The sequence below is a fragment of the Myxine glutinosa genome, chromosome 8 (genome assembly GCF_964187855.1).
Source record: "Myxine glutinosa chromosome 8, kmMyxGlut1.1, whole genome shotgun sequence".
NCBI lineage: Eukaryota > Metazoa > Chordata > Myxini > Myxiniformes > Myxinidae > Myxine > Myxine glutinosa.
Window position 1 is genome coordinate 23,922,321 of NC_136268.1, and position 15,391 is coordinate 23,937,711.

At 45.5% G+C, this 15,391-nt stretch overlaps 1 protein-coding gene across 1 annotated transcript in view; it reads left to right on the top strand.

Annotated features, from left to right (window-relative positions):
- Positions 1-15,391, top strand: part of LOC137432306 (homeodomain-interacting protein kinase 2) — a 134,540-nt gene that overhangs the window by 110,431 nt on the left and 8,718 nt on the right. The window contains exons 10-14 of the mRNA XM_078783010.1: positions 852-973; positions 1,092-1,205; positions 7,048-7,389; positions 8,247-8,668; positions 12,402-12,529. Coding sequence (XP_078639136.1) covers positions 852-973; positions 1,092-1,205; positions 7,048-7,389; positions 8,247-8,668; positions 12,402-12,529 — 1,128 coding nt within the window. The remainder of the gene's footprint in view (positions 1-851; positions 974-1,091; positions 1,206-7,047; positions 7,390-8,246; positions 8,669-12,401; positions 12,530-15,391) is intronic.

The window sequence follows — 15,391 nt, forward strand, 5'->3', positions numbered from 1 at the left end:
ATGAATGCCAGTTTAAACAGGATTACCTTTATTTCCGTATAATAATGATGAATGAAATAATAACGAAGAAATATCTGTCAGCAATTTCCCGTCTGTGGCGATACGTGAATGAAGCTATGCTCCTCTCTCCACATTATTGTGACGACGTATAAATTAAATATTTAATCTTGACGATTGTCATCAAATGGAAAAGTCCGCCACGAATTTTTAATATATCTCGCCCTTTTCCCATCTGTTATTTTAGGCGGTGTATGGCCGACCGTGCCGCGATTTAAAAAAAAAAAATCTCGGCAATTTCCAGTGTGTGCGTGAATGTTCTCAATTATTTCTGACACCGAGTCTAAAACCATCTATAAAAATTAAATCAGATGGTGAATTCGAGATAAAATCGTGAGGGTGACTCAATGAATGGGCTTTATTTTACAGGCCTTTGAGAAATCATTTCGTTCTATAAACGGAAACTTTCATGGGATTCTCTTTCCGTTTTTTTTTTCAACCGAGTCTAAAACTATGTTAGCGACTGTTAAAAATGAAATGATATATCGAATTAGAGTTGAAATAAACCTGTGTGAGAGAGAAAGACAGCACGGGCCAAACTAAACAGGCCTCAAAGCTATTCGAGTTAATAAAATGGTGGATATTTGTTTACATGAAGCCTCTCCAAGAATGGGTGGAGCTACTCTGCAAACAGAGTAAGCCACACCCCCGGACAGACAGACAGACAGACAGAATCACCTTCGCCTTTTATAATATAGATATATACACACACACACACACACATACATACATACATACATACATACATACATACATACATACATACATAACAAGCTCTTTGTCTGTGCACTTAGCCATGGAATGGCCGTGGCGTGCAGCTGATCTCGATGCCGGGGTGGAGGCATAGAGGTACAGCACGTGGGCGGCCACCTGATTCCCAGGCAGGGCGACCACCCGTACATCTTGAGAAGCGGAGGTAAGACTCCACATGCAAAGGGCCATGGGGCACATCGCATTCATGATCTCACTTTGGTGGGAAAGTTTCATTTAACAAAGAATAAAACATCTTTTTTATTTTCTATTTACCTTTCCAGGAAGGGACAGCGGCACAATCAAAGAACAAACGCACCATTAGATTGGCACACCCCTGCACAATGCGCACACGCTTCTGCAATGCCTCTGGCTGTGAGACAGTCCACACAGGCTGGGTGAGTTCCAAGGTTGGGTACTAGATAGGTCAGCAGGATAGCATAACTCAGGGTTCGTACAGGGCCTGGAAATCCTTGAAAAACATGGCTTTTGTTACATCAAATTCAGGGCCTTGAAAGCATGGATTTTGTGCCATTTTTTATTGTCTGTAAAAGGCAGGGGAAATGGTATGGGAAAAAGGTCATGACTTTTTCATGGGTTAAATTCTAGAGGCAGATTGATTTTGCGTGATCATGGAAAAAAGACGGAATTCACGGAATCCATGATTTGAAAGAGAAAACTGATATTGACGCAGGACCAATCGTGAAATACTCCGAGGAAGAGGGGCGAAGACACTCAGCTGGGCGAGGAATGTTGGGCCTGCCCCCTAATGAAACGAGTCTGGGAAAGAAGCTCGACAAGAACACAAAACGGAATTTATTTTGTGAAACAATTTAGCTTTTCTGAAAATGAAAAATACACTTTTTTGAAACGGTAAATCACGGGCTCTAAAATTCATGATTGCCTCCATTCTTGAAAAAATATTTTTAGTTGCTCAAATATAGCACAGGTCTGCTCCTGCATGAAAAAAATAACTACCGTTTAATTCAGGTCTTCATGGAGAAGATGGTGACGTAATCCTGAATGGGAATGATGTAGATTTTCCTTCAGGTGTGATGTCCTTGTCCTTCTCTGAATAAATCGATGAAGGGGAGGTAGTACTGTCTGGAGAATTGGCCAATGTATGCACGCGAGGTCGTGGGTGCAGCCATCAGATGTCAAATGATTCTGGTGGGATGCACACAAGAAATGGTTTGTCTGGTGGCCGGTGTATTAGGATAACCAAATGTATTTTCTTCATTTGGAGATGAAGTTTTCAGGATCATTGGCTCGATAGAGGTGATTACAAACCGTGTTCGACTGCATATAAGGACACCTTTGAGTGTGCGAATATGCGTCGAACATACAAAATTTAGCGGCTAGGGTGCCAGCTTAGGATCCTGGGTTCGAATCCCGGTCGATCGCTGAATTAACGCCAGGGGGGTTGACTCAGCCTGTCATCCTTCCGAGGTCGGCTAATTGAGTACCAGTTCACTGGTAATTCCCTGCTTGTCATAAAAGGCGACAAACAGGGTTGGTGGCAGGAAGGGCATCTGGCCGTAAAACATTGCTTCAAAAAGGGGACCAAAAAACAACAACAACCACGTTGCCCGAAAAAGGCCAACCCCTGCTTTGCGGGGAAAAATGGCCTCTAAATGTGGTTTTTATTTTATTTTATTTTTTTTATACAAAATACAAAAGGTGTGAAAACATTTTGCTACCTCGGAGACATGCTGAATGGAGAAGGTGGATCAGACTCGGCAACGGTTGCTAGAGTGAGATGTGCATGGAAGAATTTTCGGGAACTGAGTGGCGTGCTGACGAGGAGGGGGGTGTTGTTGAAGCTGAAGGGAAAGGTGGATGCTGCATGTGTGAGAAGTGTTATGATTTATGGGAGCGAGACATGGGTCTTGAATGTAGAGCAGCAACGAAGGCTGGAAAGGGTGGAAATACGAATGGTTCGGTGGATGTGCGGAGTATCGTTGAGAGAGAGGAAGACAAATGATGAATTGCGAAAGATGATGGGAATAGAGCCTGTGATTGATGCTGTGAAGAGAAACAGGTTGAGATGGTTTGGTCATGTGTTGAGGAAGGATGAAAGTGACTGGTTGGGAAGAGTGATGGAAATGAATGTAGAAGGAAGTAGAGGACGGGGAAGACCGAGAAAGACTTGGCTAAAGATGGTGGAAGAAGAAATGCGGGCAAGGGGGTTAACAAGGAGAGATGCAGAAAATAGGGCAAAATGGAGAAGATTGTCATGTGGACCGCAAGGCGAACCCCCGCTCTAGCAGGGAAAATGGCCTTAAAATGCCTGTTGTTGTTGTGTTGTATACAAAATATGGCTGAAGCAGCTATAGCGAGTTACGTGGCTGGAACAAAATGTGGAAAACTTGCGGAAAGTAAGTTCTGTGAGATGTTATGATATGGCTAGATTCGTCACCTATTCAGAGCAAAGCCATCACCTTTATACCCATCCACCTCCACCTCCAGCGCACAAATTTGTTTTTTATTTTACATCCGCCACCAAAGGTAGAAGGAGGTTATGTATTCACCCCTGTTTGTCTGGTTGTCAGTCTGTCTGTTTGTTTGTGAGCAGAATATCTCAAAAGGTTATGGATGGATTATGATAAAACTTGGTTGGATGAGTTGGGTAGGCAACACGAACAAGCCTATTAGATTTTGGTCCAGGTCCGGATGCAGATCCGGCCTATCAGTGGGGTACAAAACCTAAATTGCTCAGCCTGGCAAAGGTATGCACTCTGCCGAGTGCTGTTCGAGTTCGACTCTCCCTGAAGGGTTTGCGAGACTATTGCAAATCCCCTGTTTGTCTGTGAGAAGGATATCTCAAAACGTTAAGGATGGATTTGGACGAAACGTCCTGGACAGGTTGGGTGTGTGACAAGGCCAAATTGATTTGATTTTGGTTCAGGTATGGATGCAGATCCGGCCTATCAGTTGTATTACTTACTTGCTTATCCTCTTCGTCCCAATGGGACATAAGGCAGCTGCAAGTTTTCACCATTTATCTCTATCCTGAGCCACATTCTGTGCCTCACACCATGATAGACCCAACTCCTCCAGATCAGCTATCATGGTCCTACGCCAAGTTGTTTTTGGCCTGCCTGGTTTCCCCCTTCCTGGCGGTAACCATCCCAAAGCAACATTGGGGGATTCGGTCAGGGGACATTATAAACACGTGGCCAAGCAATTGGAGACGGCGACACTTAATTTTAAGGGAAATGCTGTGGCAACCGGTTTTTTTCATGCAAGTCTTTGCTGGATATCTTATTAGGCCAGAAGATGCGGCAGATTTTCCAAAGGCATCCATTGTGGAAAGACTCTACCTTGCTCATATCTGACTTAATTACTCACCAGCACTCAGAGCTATAGAGAAGAACACTCTTGACTTTGCTGTTATAAAGTCTTATCTTTGTCTTTAGGCTGTACTGCTTCGACTTCCAGATAGAATGGAGTTTAGCGAATGCGTTACAAGCTGTTTGGAGTCTTGTCTTGATGTCTTTCTTGGCTCCATTGTCTTTGCTGATGAGACTGCCAAGGTATGTAAACTCATCTACAGTCTCTAGGGCTTCTCCGTTTCCAGTAATGGGTTCAGTAGGTGTGGTATTGATGTTCATCACCTCAGTCTTGGTGGTATTAATATTAGTTGCTAGTCTGTCAGTTTTTTCTTGCAAATGCGTGTTCCTTGATGACAAAACAGCGAAATCATCAGCAAAGTCCAGATCTTCAAGTTGGGTGGAAAGGATCCACTGGATGCCTTGAGGTCTATCTGATATGGTGTTCCTCGTGATCCTGTCGCTAGTAATCAGAAACAGGATAGATGATATAATGCAACCTTGGCGAACTCCAGACTCCACCGGGAACCACTCTGATAAGGAGTTGTTCATGATGACGCTGCATTCAAAGTGTTCATAGAATTTGCTTTTTAGTGATCATCTTCTGTGGAATTCCATAAGATATCAGTATCTTCCACAGGCTCGCTCTATGTACACTATTGAATGGAATGTCTTCTTGAAGTCAATGAAGTTGATATAAAGAGGTGTATTCTATTCTAGGCATTGTTCCGTGATGTTACGTAGTGCAAAGATTTGGTCGATGCACCCTCTTCCTGCTCTGGATCCCGCTTGCTCCTATCTCAACTTGATGTCAATAACCTTGTCGAGTCTGTTGAGAGTATCTCCCAGAAGACCTTGCTGGGGATTTAAAGTAGTGTTATCCCCCGCCAATTCACAGTTACCTAGATCACCTTTCTTGGGTAACTTGACAATGAGGCCTTTTGTCCAGTCAGAGGGGATATTGTCCTTGGTCCAAACCACTTTGAAGAGGTCAGTGAGCACCCTTATGGCAGTACTGATGTCAGCTTTAAGCATTTCCGCATTGATGGAATCGATGCCAGGGCTTTTCCACTCTTCATGGCTTTGATGGCAACTCTGACTTCTTCTTCAGAAGGTGGCTCAATGTTGATCCTAAGGATATCAGTGGGATACAAAACGTAAACTCTTCAGCCTGGTGGAGGTATGTGCTCAACCAAGTGCTGTTCTAGTTTTTACTTCTGCCATAAAAGGTGGACGGAGGTTATGTTTTTTCCTGGTTAAGACATGTCTGTCAACAACTATCGGAGATGCCTCTCCGCAGTGGTTGTACCTTCCAACACAAGTCGGGGGCCAATTCTTCCCCATTCTTCGTTGCTGCCCGGATTCGTCAGGCCGATCACGGTCACGGAGCGTGGTCACGGCTGATCGGTCCCCATGCACCGGCCCTTTCCCTCTTGTTACTCCCTCTTTCTTGCTCTCTCTTTCTTGCTCTCTCTTTCTTGCTCTCTCTTTCTTGCTCTCTCTTTCTTGCTCTCTCTTTCTTGCTCTATCTTTCTTGCTCTATCTTTCTTGCTCTATCTTTCTTGCTCTCTCTCTCTCTCTCTCTCTCTTCTCTCTTCTCTCTTCTCTCTTCTCTCTTCTCTCTTTTCTCTCTCTTTTCGCACTTTTCTCTCTTTTCTCTCTTTTCTCTCTTTTCTCGCTTTTCTCTCTTTTCTCTCTCTTTTCTCTCTCTTTTCTGTCTCTTTTCTGTCTCTTTTCTCTCTCTTTTCTCTTTTCTCTCTCTTTTCTCTCTTTTCTCTCTCTTTTCTCTCTTTTCTCTCTCTTTTCTCTCTTTTCTCTCTCTTTTCTCTCTTCTCTCTTTTCTTTCTCTTTTCTCTCTCTTTTCTCTCTTCTCTCTTTTCTTTCTCTTTTCTCTCTTCTCTCTCTTTTCTCTCTCTTTTCTCTCTCTTTTCTCTCTCTTTTCTCTCTCTAACTCTGTCATGGCCCTAACTTTGTAAAGGCAGGGGTACACCATCCTGGGTGTGGAGGGGATCTCTAGGTGACTCATGCGTGATCGATCGGCTATCTCTGTACAATGGGCTTGTTTGGGAGAATTGTCCGGGGCTATACAACAACAACAACATCAACAACATGACTGTGTCTGTCTCTGTCTGCGTTTGTTTGTCTGTTTGTGAGCAGGATATCTCAAAACGTTTTAGACGGATACGGATTAAACTTGGTGGACATGCTGGGTATATGACGAGGACAAATTGATGTGATTTTGGTGAAGATCCAAATCTGGATCCAGAAATAAGTGATTTCTTCACCATTGAGAGATGGGGCGAACAACAATATATAACATGATATTTGAAAAAGTTATGTATGGGTTATGACACAACTAGGTGGACGAGTTGGTTTGGTGACAAGAACAAGCCGATTAGATTTTGGTTCAGGTCCAGATTCAGATCCGGCCTATCAGTGGATACAAAACGTAAACTGGTCAGCCTGGTGATGGTATGCGCTTTACCGAGTGCCGTTCTAGTTTTCTTCTGAAATGACCATTGGGAAATTAGCAAAAATACCTGTCTAGTAATCAGTTGCGTTTAGGTTTACCTGGCATGCAAAATGCTACGCATAGCCTGTAAATGACCTGGAATTTGTGATAGGCCAAGATGTACGAACCCTGATTAACTATGGCGGATCAAACTAAAATGCGGGGCTGGAGCATGTCCCGCAGCATGCACATCATGTGGCATGCCGTCCTTTACAAGTACCGCTGAGCTGGCTGTTTCTCTCCCCCCCCCCTCCCTCCCATTTGCTTGACGTAAAATATCTCATGGTACCAAGTCTCATGGGCAGTATATAAGGTAAAGTTAGATGTGTGAGTGTTGTTAGTGGAATGTTGATTTATATGGCCATAATAAAGAGGCTTTCACCATTGTTACTCCAGATCTATTGACAAGACCAACACATGCACGCAAGGTAGTGGGTTGACTACAGCACACATGCCAAGGCATGCACAGAACCCTCCTCAGGAGTTGGGAAGTCCAGTCAGGACAGAGGTGATGACCAGTCAGAAGATGCACCCAGAGTGGTCGGATGTCAGTCACGGATATAAGGAGATTGATACGAGTCCCACTACGATCCCAGCTGGTGGTGAAAGAGGCTTGACTGACACGCCGAGTACTGGTGGGAGTCTCCTTTCACTGAGCAGCTCTGATGGGGCCATGGCTTCAGAGGAGGAGTCAGATGTAGAAGGGGAGGAAGATGGCACAGGCAAGGCACGGAAGAGGTGAGCTGGAAATATGATGCACCTAAAAGCATTTTTTAAATAATCTGAGAGTTTGATTCCCTGATATTAATAACAAAATATTGGAAAGTTGCTTTTGGATTGGGACCCCCACCAAGATTGGCTTCAAATCCACACAAGATTGGCCTGAGATTAGCTTTGGATTCCCCCATGATTAGCATGGGATTTGCCCGACATTGGCCTGGGGTTTGCCCGACATTGGCCTGGGATTTGCCCGACATTGGCCTGGGATTTGCCCGACATTGGCCTGGGATTTGCCCGACATTGGCCTGGGATTTGCCCGACATTGGCCTGGGATTTGCCCGACATTGGCCTGGGATTTGCCCGACATTGGCCTGGGATTTGCCCGACATTGGCCTGGGATTTGCCCGACATTGGCCTGGGATTTGCCCGACATTGGCCTGGGATTTGCCCGACATTGGCCTGGGATTTGCCCGACCTTGGCCTGGGATATGCCCGACATTGGCCTGGGATTTGCCCGACATTGGCCTGGGATTTGCCCGACATTGGCTAAGGGATTTGGCCGACATTGACCTGGGATATGCCCCAACATTGGCCTGGGATTTGCCCGACATTTGCGTGGGTTTTGCCCGGCATTGGCGTGGGATTTGCCCGGCATAGGCCTGGGATTTGCCCGGCATTGGCCTGGGATCTGCCCGGCAATAGCCTGGGATTTGCCCGGCAATAGCCTGGGATTTTCCCGAGATTGGTCTGGGATAATTCTGAGGAGTGATTTTGGATGGGTTTGAGCAACTAGTGCGGGGTTGGATTGGTAAATACTTAAAATAGAAATGTATAACCGCTTTGTTGCATGAGCTGTATCTATCGCTTTCTTTCAGCCTTGAGTGCGAACAAGGTATCAGCTGTGCTGTTTGCTTCACACACTCCAATGCCACTCCATTACTTGGCAGTGCAGATAGTGCTCTGGGAAGCAGTTTGCCAGAGTCAGATGCCTGCCTACTTTCACCAAACTGTCGTGCACGCACTTCATCAAACGGAACTCCAACGTCGCCAGTACGAGTTGGGCACCCTTGGCCCTGCCATCGTACTCACGGTCTTGTGCAGACCTCGTCACAGCCGTGTGAGACAGGCCACGTTTCTCCAGATCTGCTCAGTCTGGAGCGCCTCACGATGGCGAGCTCAAGTCCAAGTCCTCATGGAGAGGTTTACACACCAACCACCATTTCCAACAACAATCTTCCCGAACCCACAACACCGCTCATGCTGCAGCCAAGAACTAGGACTGAGCAAGCGACACATGGTACTTATCTTGCGTAGAGATACTGAAAGAATGACATGTTATTGTAGTATGTATCAGTATAGCTGTGTTTGTTGTATTTTTATGTCTCTCGCTTTATTTGGCAATGGGCTACATATTCTCACAAGTCCATATTTTCATTTATGAAACGGATTCAGATGAAACTTGGTGGGGAGCTTGGGTGTGTGACAAAGACGAATTGATTCGATTTTGGTGACGATCCGAATCGAGATTTGCATACGAAAATTTTTTTTATTTATTTCTAAGTACTTTTTCACCATAGAGAGGTGGGCCCAAACATTTTAATGCCTCCGCCGATGAAGTCGCGTACTTTTCGTTACCGTGATAACTTGAGAACGGCTGAAGGGATCTTAGTCAAACTCGGTGAACTTATCCATTATGAGGTAAGGATGAAGTGATTAGATTTTGGGATCACGAGGTCAAAGGTCAGAGGTCATATTAGGTAAAAATCCTGTTACCGCGATAACTTGTGAACCAGTGATGGGATTCTGACCAAAGTTGGTACATTTATGCATTATGATGCAAAGATGAACTGATTTGATTTTGGAGTCGATAGGTCAAAGGTCAAAGTCTGTGCTACGTTTATAACTTGAGAATGGCTGAAGGGATCGAATTCAAACTTGGTACATGTACACTACATGACCAAAAGTATGTGGACACCCCAACATCAAACATCTCATTCCAAAATCATGGGCATTAATACAGAGTTGGTCCCCCCCGCTGCTGCTATAACAGCCTCCACTCTTCTGGGAAAGCTTTCCACTAGATGTTGAAACATTTCTGCGGGAGTTTGCTTCCATTCAGCCACAAGAGCATTCGTGAGGTCAGGCACTGATGTTGAGTGATTAGGCCTGGCTCGCAGTCGGGGTTCCAATTCATCCCAAAGGTGTTCATTGGGGTTGAGGTCAGAGCTCTGTGTAGGCCAGTCAAGTTCTTCTGCACCGATCGCGACAAACCATTTCTGTATGGACCTCGCTTTGTGCACGGGGGCATTGTTATGCTGAAATATGAAAGGGCCTTCCCCAAACTGTTGCCACAAAGTTGGAAGCACACAATCGTCTAGAATGTCATTGTATTCTGTAGCGTTAAGATTTCCCTTCACTGGAACTAAGGGGCCTTGCCCAATCCATGAAAAACAGCCCTGGACCATTATTCCCCCTCCACCAAACTTTACTATGCATTCGGGCAAGTAGCGTTCTCCTGGCATCCGCCAAATCCAGATTCATCCGTCGGACTGCCAGATGGTGAAGTGTGATTCATCACTCCAGAGAACGTGTTTCCACTGCTCCAGATTCCAATGGCGGCAAGCTTTACACCATTCCAGCCGACGCTTGGCATTGCGCATGGTGATCTTTGGCTTATGTGCGGCTGCTTGGCCATGGAAACCCATTTTATGAAGCTCCCGAAGAACAGTTGTTGTGCTGACATTGCTTCCAGAGGCAGTTTGGAACTCGGTAGTGAGTGTTGCAACCGAGGACAGACGATTTTTACGTGCTGCGTGCTTCAGCACTCGGTGATCGAGTTCTGTGAGCTTGTGTGGCATACAACTTCGCGGCTGAGCTGTTGTTGCTCCTAGACGTTTCCACTTCACAATAACAGCACTTACAGTTGACCGGGGCAGCTCCAGCAGGGCAGAAATTTGACGAACTGACTTTTTGGAAAGGTGGCATCCTATGGCGGTGCCACGTTGAAAGTCACTGAGCTCTTCTGTACGGCCCATTCTACTGCCAATGTTTGTCTTTGGAGATTGCATGGCTGTGTGCTTGATTGTATGTACCTGTAAGCAATGGGTGTGGCTGAAACAGCCGAATCCACAAATTAGAAGGGGTGTCCGCATACTTTTGGTCATGTAGTGTATGTATAATGATGTAAAGATCACCTGTTTAGATTTTGGGGTCAAGTGGTCAAAAGTCAAATGTCAGACATCCCGTCAGGTAAAAAATTATGTTACTGCACTAACTTGTGATTCAGTCATGGGATTTTCACCAAACTTGGTATAATTATATATTACTAGGACGTGCCCGTACGTGGGTGCCCGTTCCTTGCCAAAAAAAAAAAAAAAAATGTCTTCGCCCATGCATGAATGGGCCCATGGGCGTGCCCGTAAGTGCGTGATGTGACCGTACAATGAATGTATCGTCCCGACGCCGCAGCTCGGATGGCGCTGCAGTTAATCGGGCCTGTATCGGCAGAGTTATTATAAACGTGTACTACAATCGATCGTACCTTACAGCGTCTGCTCGCCACGTTCAGCATCATCAGTACGTCGTCACTATGACTATCCGTAAGTCCGGAAGTGACGTCCTCATTTGACTGTCCGGAAGGTCGCATATCGCAGTTACGATGAATCGCAAATTAGTTTTAATTAGTTTTAAAACATAGTTTAACGCCAACATAGCGCCAACATAGTTTGCCAACGTGAAATAAATGAATACGCTCTCAAATGTGCCGTCCGAGGCAGAGTCTGTTCGCCACGTTCGGCACACGTGATAGCTCGCTGCTCTCTGATTGGTTGAATCGTTTTTTGGACATAGCTCGGTAACTACTTCTCCGATTAATATGAAACCTTGAAAAGGCACATCCTCAGGTCCCCAGCAATATATCTGGCAAGTTTCAAGTATATCGGACCCGTGGTTGTCGAGAAACAGCGGTCACAGACAAACACACAGACAAACACACAGACAAACACACACACACACAGAGATTACTGGAATTATAGATAGATGATGCAAATATAAGCTGATTTAATTTGGGGGTCAATAGGTCAAAGATCAGAGGTCATGTTAAGTTATTATTTCGTTACCACGATAACTTAAGAACGGTTGAAGGGATTGAAGTCAAACTTGGTACAGATATGTATAATGATGCAAAGATGAACTGATTGGGTTATGTCATCAAGAGGTCAAATATCAGAGGTTATGTCAGGTAAAAATGTGATAACTTGAGAACAGCTGAAGGGATTTAAATCAAACTTGGTACTATCATGTAAACTGATGTAATAATGTGGGCGGAGGCATATCGGTCGATGTTGTGACGTTGAAGAGTGTCGTTCCCAGTTTTCTTCAAAAGGTTGTGGATGAGTTGTGACAAAACTAGGTAGATGAGTTGGTTAGGTGACAAGAACAAGCCGGTTCGATTATGATTCAGGTCCGGATCCACGTCCGGCCTTTCAGTGGGATACAAAACGTAAACTGTTCAGCCTGGCGGAGGTATGCACTCTTCCGTGTGCCGTTCTCGTTCCATAAGTATTGATTTGGCTGGCAGGATGGCCGGAAGGTACACACACTCACCTTTGAGTTGTCTAGACTAGGTTCGAATCTCGACCCAGCTATAAACTGGCATCCTGGTGTTTCACAGACATGACAAGGAATCAATGTGTGGTGCTGTCCATTGAATTAACGTTAAAGTGGAAGTCGTTAAACACCCCACGGTGTCCTTCACAAGAGTAGGCGACCTATTGCTGGCACCCATAACAAATTCCAAATTCCTGCACTCACTTCACTTAATGTTTGGAAGGCAATGGCAAACTACCCAGCATAACCCTTGCCAAGAGACTACTTTGCAGCATCAACACTCCGTAAAGAGTATGGTACAGCTCATTATCAATTATTAATTTCTACTTATTTTACTTCATTACCCTTTGAGGTAGAAAGCCTGTATATAACTTTGGTCACATGACCTGTCGTCTCATAAATACATAATCTGTATCTTTCAGTGTCGGGTTTAATCGGGAAGCGACGCATAGACGCTGCAAGGCACCAGGCTCCGACGGGAACCGTTCTCCAGTCTACAGGCACCACACAAGGCAGGAAGGCTACGCAGCGGAACTGCAATCACAACAAGGTAAGACTTGACCCTCACCTGCATGCTGTCTACAGCTTTTCAAGTTACCTCAGACTCGTGGAGTAGCTTGTGCAGGACGAATACAGGATACTTCGATGCACTTTTACCTTAACTACAACAACACGAGGAAACAATGTACAAATTAATACAGTATGGAGGGGAGCGGTCAAAAAAAATTCCTTTCTCAAAAAGGTTCAGCTCGAATAAAATGACTATTCCAGCGGTATCAGGAAACTCACCCACTACTGGGTTTGAACATTATTCAGCCGAACACACAGAGAGTCTTATCGAAATAGTTTTAACAATACTGGTAACCGGAAGTGATGTTGGTCCTAATCAGATGTCTTTTCGAGTATTCATCTTGATGGCTTCTTGTGTCATAATGGGACTCTACTATAACAACGTACCGTATTTACATACTTATACACAATAATATTGTTTTCCGTTGTAAGCTACCTGAGCATCATTAGTCTTATGCCCTTTGTCTTCAAACTCAACAAACTTCTGGGAAGCAAGGTTTTTCAACTGCCCCCTGAAATGCTCTACTGTTGCACCTTTTATTGAAGGGCATTTTGATCCATGATCTTGTGTTGAAGAAGCAAAGTCATTGAATCCATCATTGATTCTGACGGCAAGTGTTTCCTCTTTACAAACATTCTCATCTCTGACCATCCCTTTGGATTCCATCCCGGTCACTCAATTCTGGACATGCTACTGCTCCTCTCTCAGGAATGGTTGGAGGCCCTCATTCTCAAAAAAGTGGATACTACTGGCTTGTTTGACATATCTCGGGCATTCAACACAGTCTGGCATTCTGCTCTGCCTGATGAGCTCGCTGCCCGTGGTATGGAAGGCCGCATTCATACCTGGATTTCTGACTTCCTTCACTCTCACAGTCGGTGACTTGCTATTGGCGAAACTGTATCCTGTGTGTGATTGTGTGTGATTGTGTGTGTGTGTGTGTGTGTGTGTTGGGGGGGGGGGGGGGTCAGACCCCGCTATTTGCGGTTCCACTATTCGTGGAACCCATGTATTCGCGGTTGATAAAATGCGACAGGTTTCTCTATTCGCGCAAAAGTGTTCCGCGAAATCACATTCCCCCCCCCCCCCCCCCCCCATTTGCGGCCGTGTTCTGTGAATTCGTAGTTTTTCAGGGGCGCGAATTTTTTTTTTTTCATGAGCCGTTAGCTTGACACATTTATAAAACCCATCTTTCACCAGCCATGTATAAAGCAGCTGGACATACGTATGAAAAAAAAACATACGAGCCACGAGCATGACCTACTTATACATTCACTGCTGTGTGCTCGCGTTTTCATGGCTTTCGCGGCTACAAATTTTAGCCAGACTATAATCGAGAGCTTCGGGGGATGTTCCATCAGCTACGAAAACATGTCAACCTCCGCAAGTTATAGAATGCAAATGCTTCATTAAACCTATTATTGAAATTAGCAGATAGGCTCAACATGGCATCCGATAACATCATCCGATAACATCCCCCACAAAATATGTCTAGGGTATTCACCCATCCTGCAGATACCCATAATGCTCGCATTCCTACATAAACAGACTGTGTCCTGGATCTCGATCATTCTTCTCCTCCCATTGCTTTAACCTGTGTTTTTGACTCTCGCTCTGCTCATCGTTCAATCATGGCTCCCAAGCGCAAGACCAGTGCTGGAGATGCGTCGACTCCCAAGAAGCAGAAGAAAGTGATGAGCCTGAGCCAGAAAATGGAGCTGCTCGACTGGCTTTCGGGAGGAGAGATTGTGGGCAGGCATTATGGCGTCAACAAATTCACCATTCGCTACATACGGAAGAACGAGAAGGCGATTCCTGAGAGTATTTCAGTGAGCGCTGTATTGAGTATGAAGGTGGTCACTCATGTCCGGGATGTCCACATACAAAGGATGGAGAAGGCTCCCAGCATATGAATTGAGGACAACACGCAGAAGAATATGCCTTTGAATGGACTTCTCATTCGCGAAAAGGTCAAACTAATTTATGATCACCCGTCTGGCACTGGCGCGGGTGGTGCCAGCATAAGTGATGCGCCGTGCGATGATGGTACAAGCAGCGCGACTTAATTCACTGCAAGCAGGGGAGGGTTCCATCGTTTCAAGGAGCGGTACTGCCTGAAAAATGTGAAGCTCACAGGGGAGCGTGCCTCAGCCGACCACGAGGTGGCAAAAGCGTTCCCTACTCAACTCGTGAGGTTGATCGAAAAGAAGCGATACCTCCCAGAGCAGGTATTCAATGCTGACGAGACTGGCCTCTTCTGGAAAAAGATGCCCACGAGAACTTACTTCTCGAAGCGCGAAACAGCATGGGGATTCAAGGCTACCATAGACTGGGTATCTCTTCTCCTCTGTGCAAACGCAAAAGGGGACTTCATGATGAAACCCATGATGTTGTACTGTTCCCTGAACGCGCGTGCTCTCTAGGGCAAGAACAAGCAAACGCTGCCCGTATTTTGGTGGGCCAACAGGAAAGCTCGGGTGACGACAGCAATCTTCCTGGACTGGTTCCATAATTATTTCATCCCTCAGGTGGAGAGGTATATGGCGGAAAAAAAACCTTGCATTCAAGGTTCTCTTGCGCCTGGACAATGCTCCTGGCCACCCTGTGAACCGGGACGTGGATCACCCGAATGTCGAGGTGATCTTCCTGCTGCCCAACACCACCTCCCTCATCCAGCCACTCGACCAAGGTGTGATTTCAACATGTAAAACATATTACACCTGTCGCACCTTTTGCCGCATTTTGGATGCGAACGTCAGGCACCCAGGGCTCACCGTCGGGCAGTGTTGGAAGGAATTCAAAATTGCCCATTGCATCGGTGCCATCAAGGAGTCGCTGGAT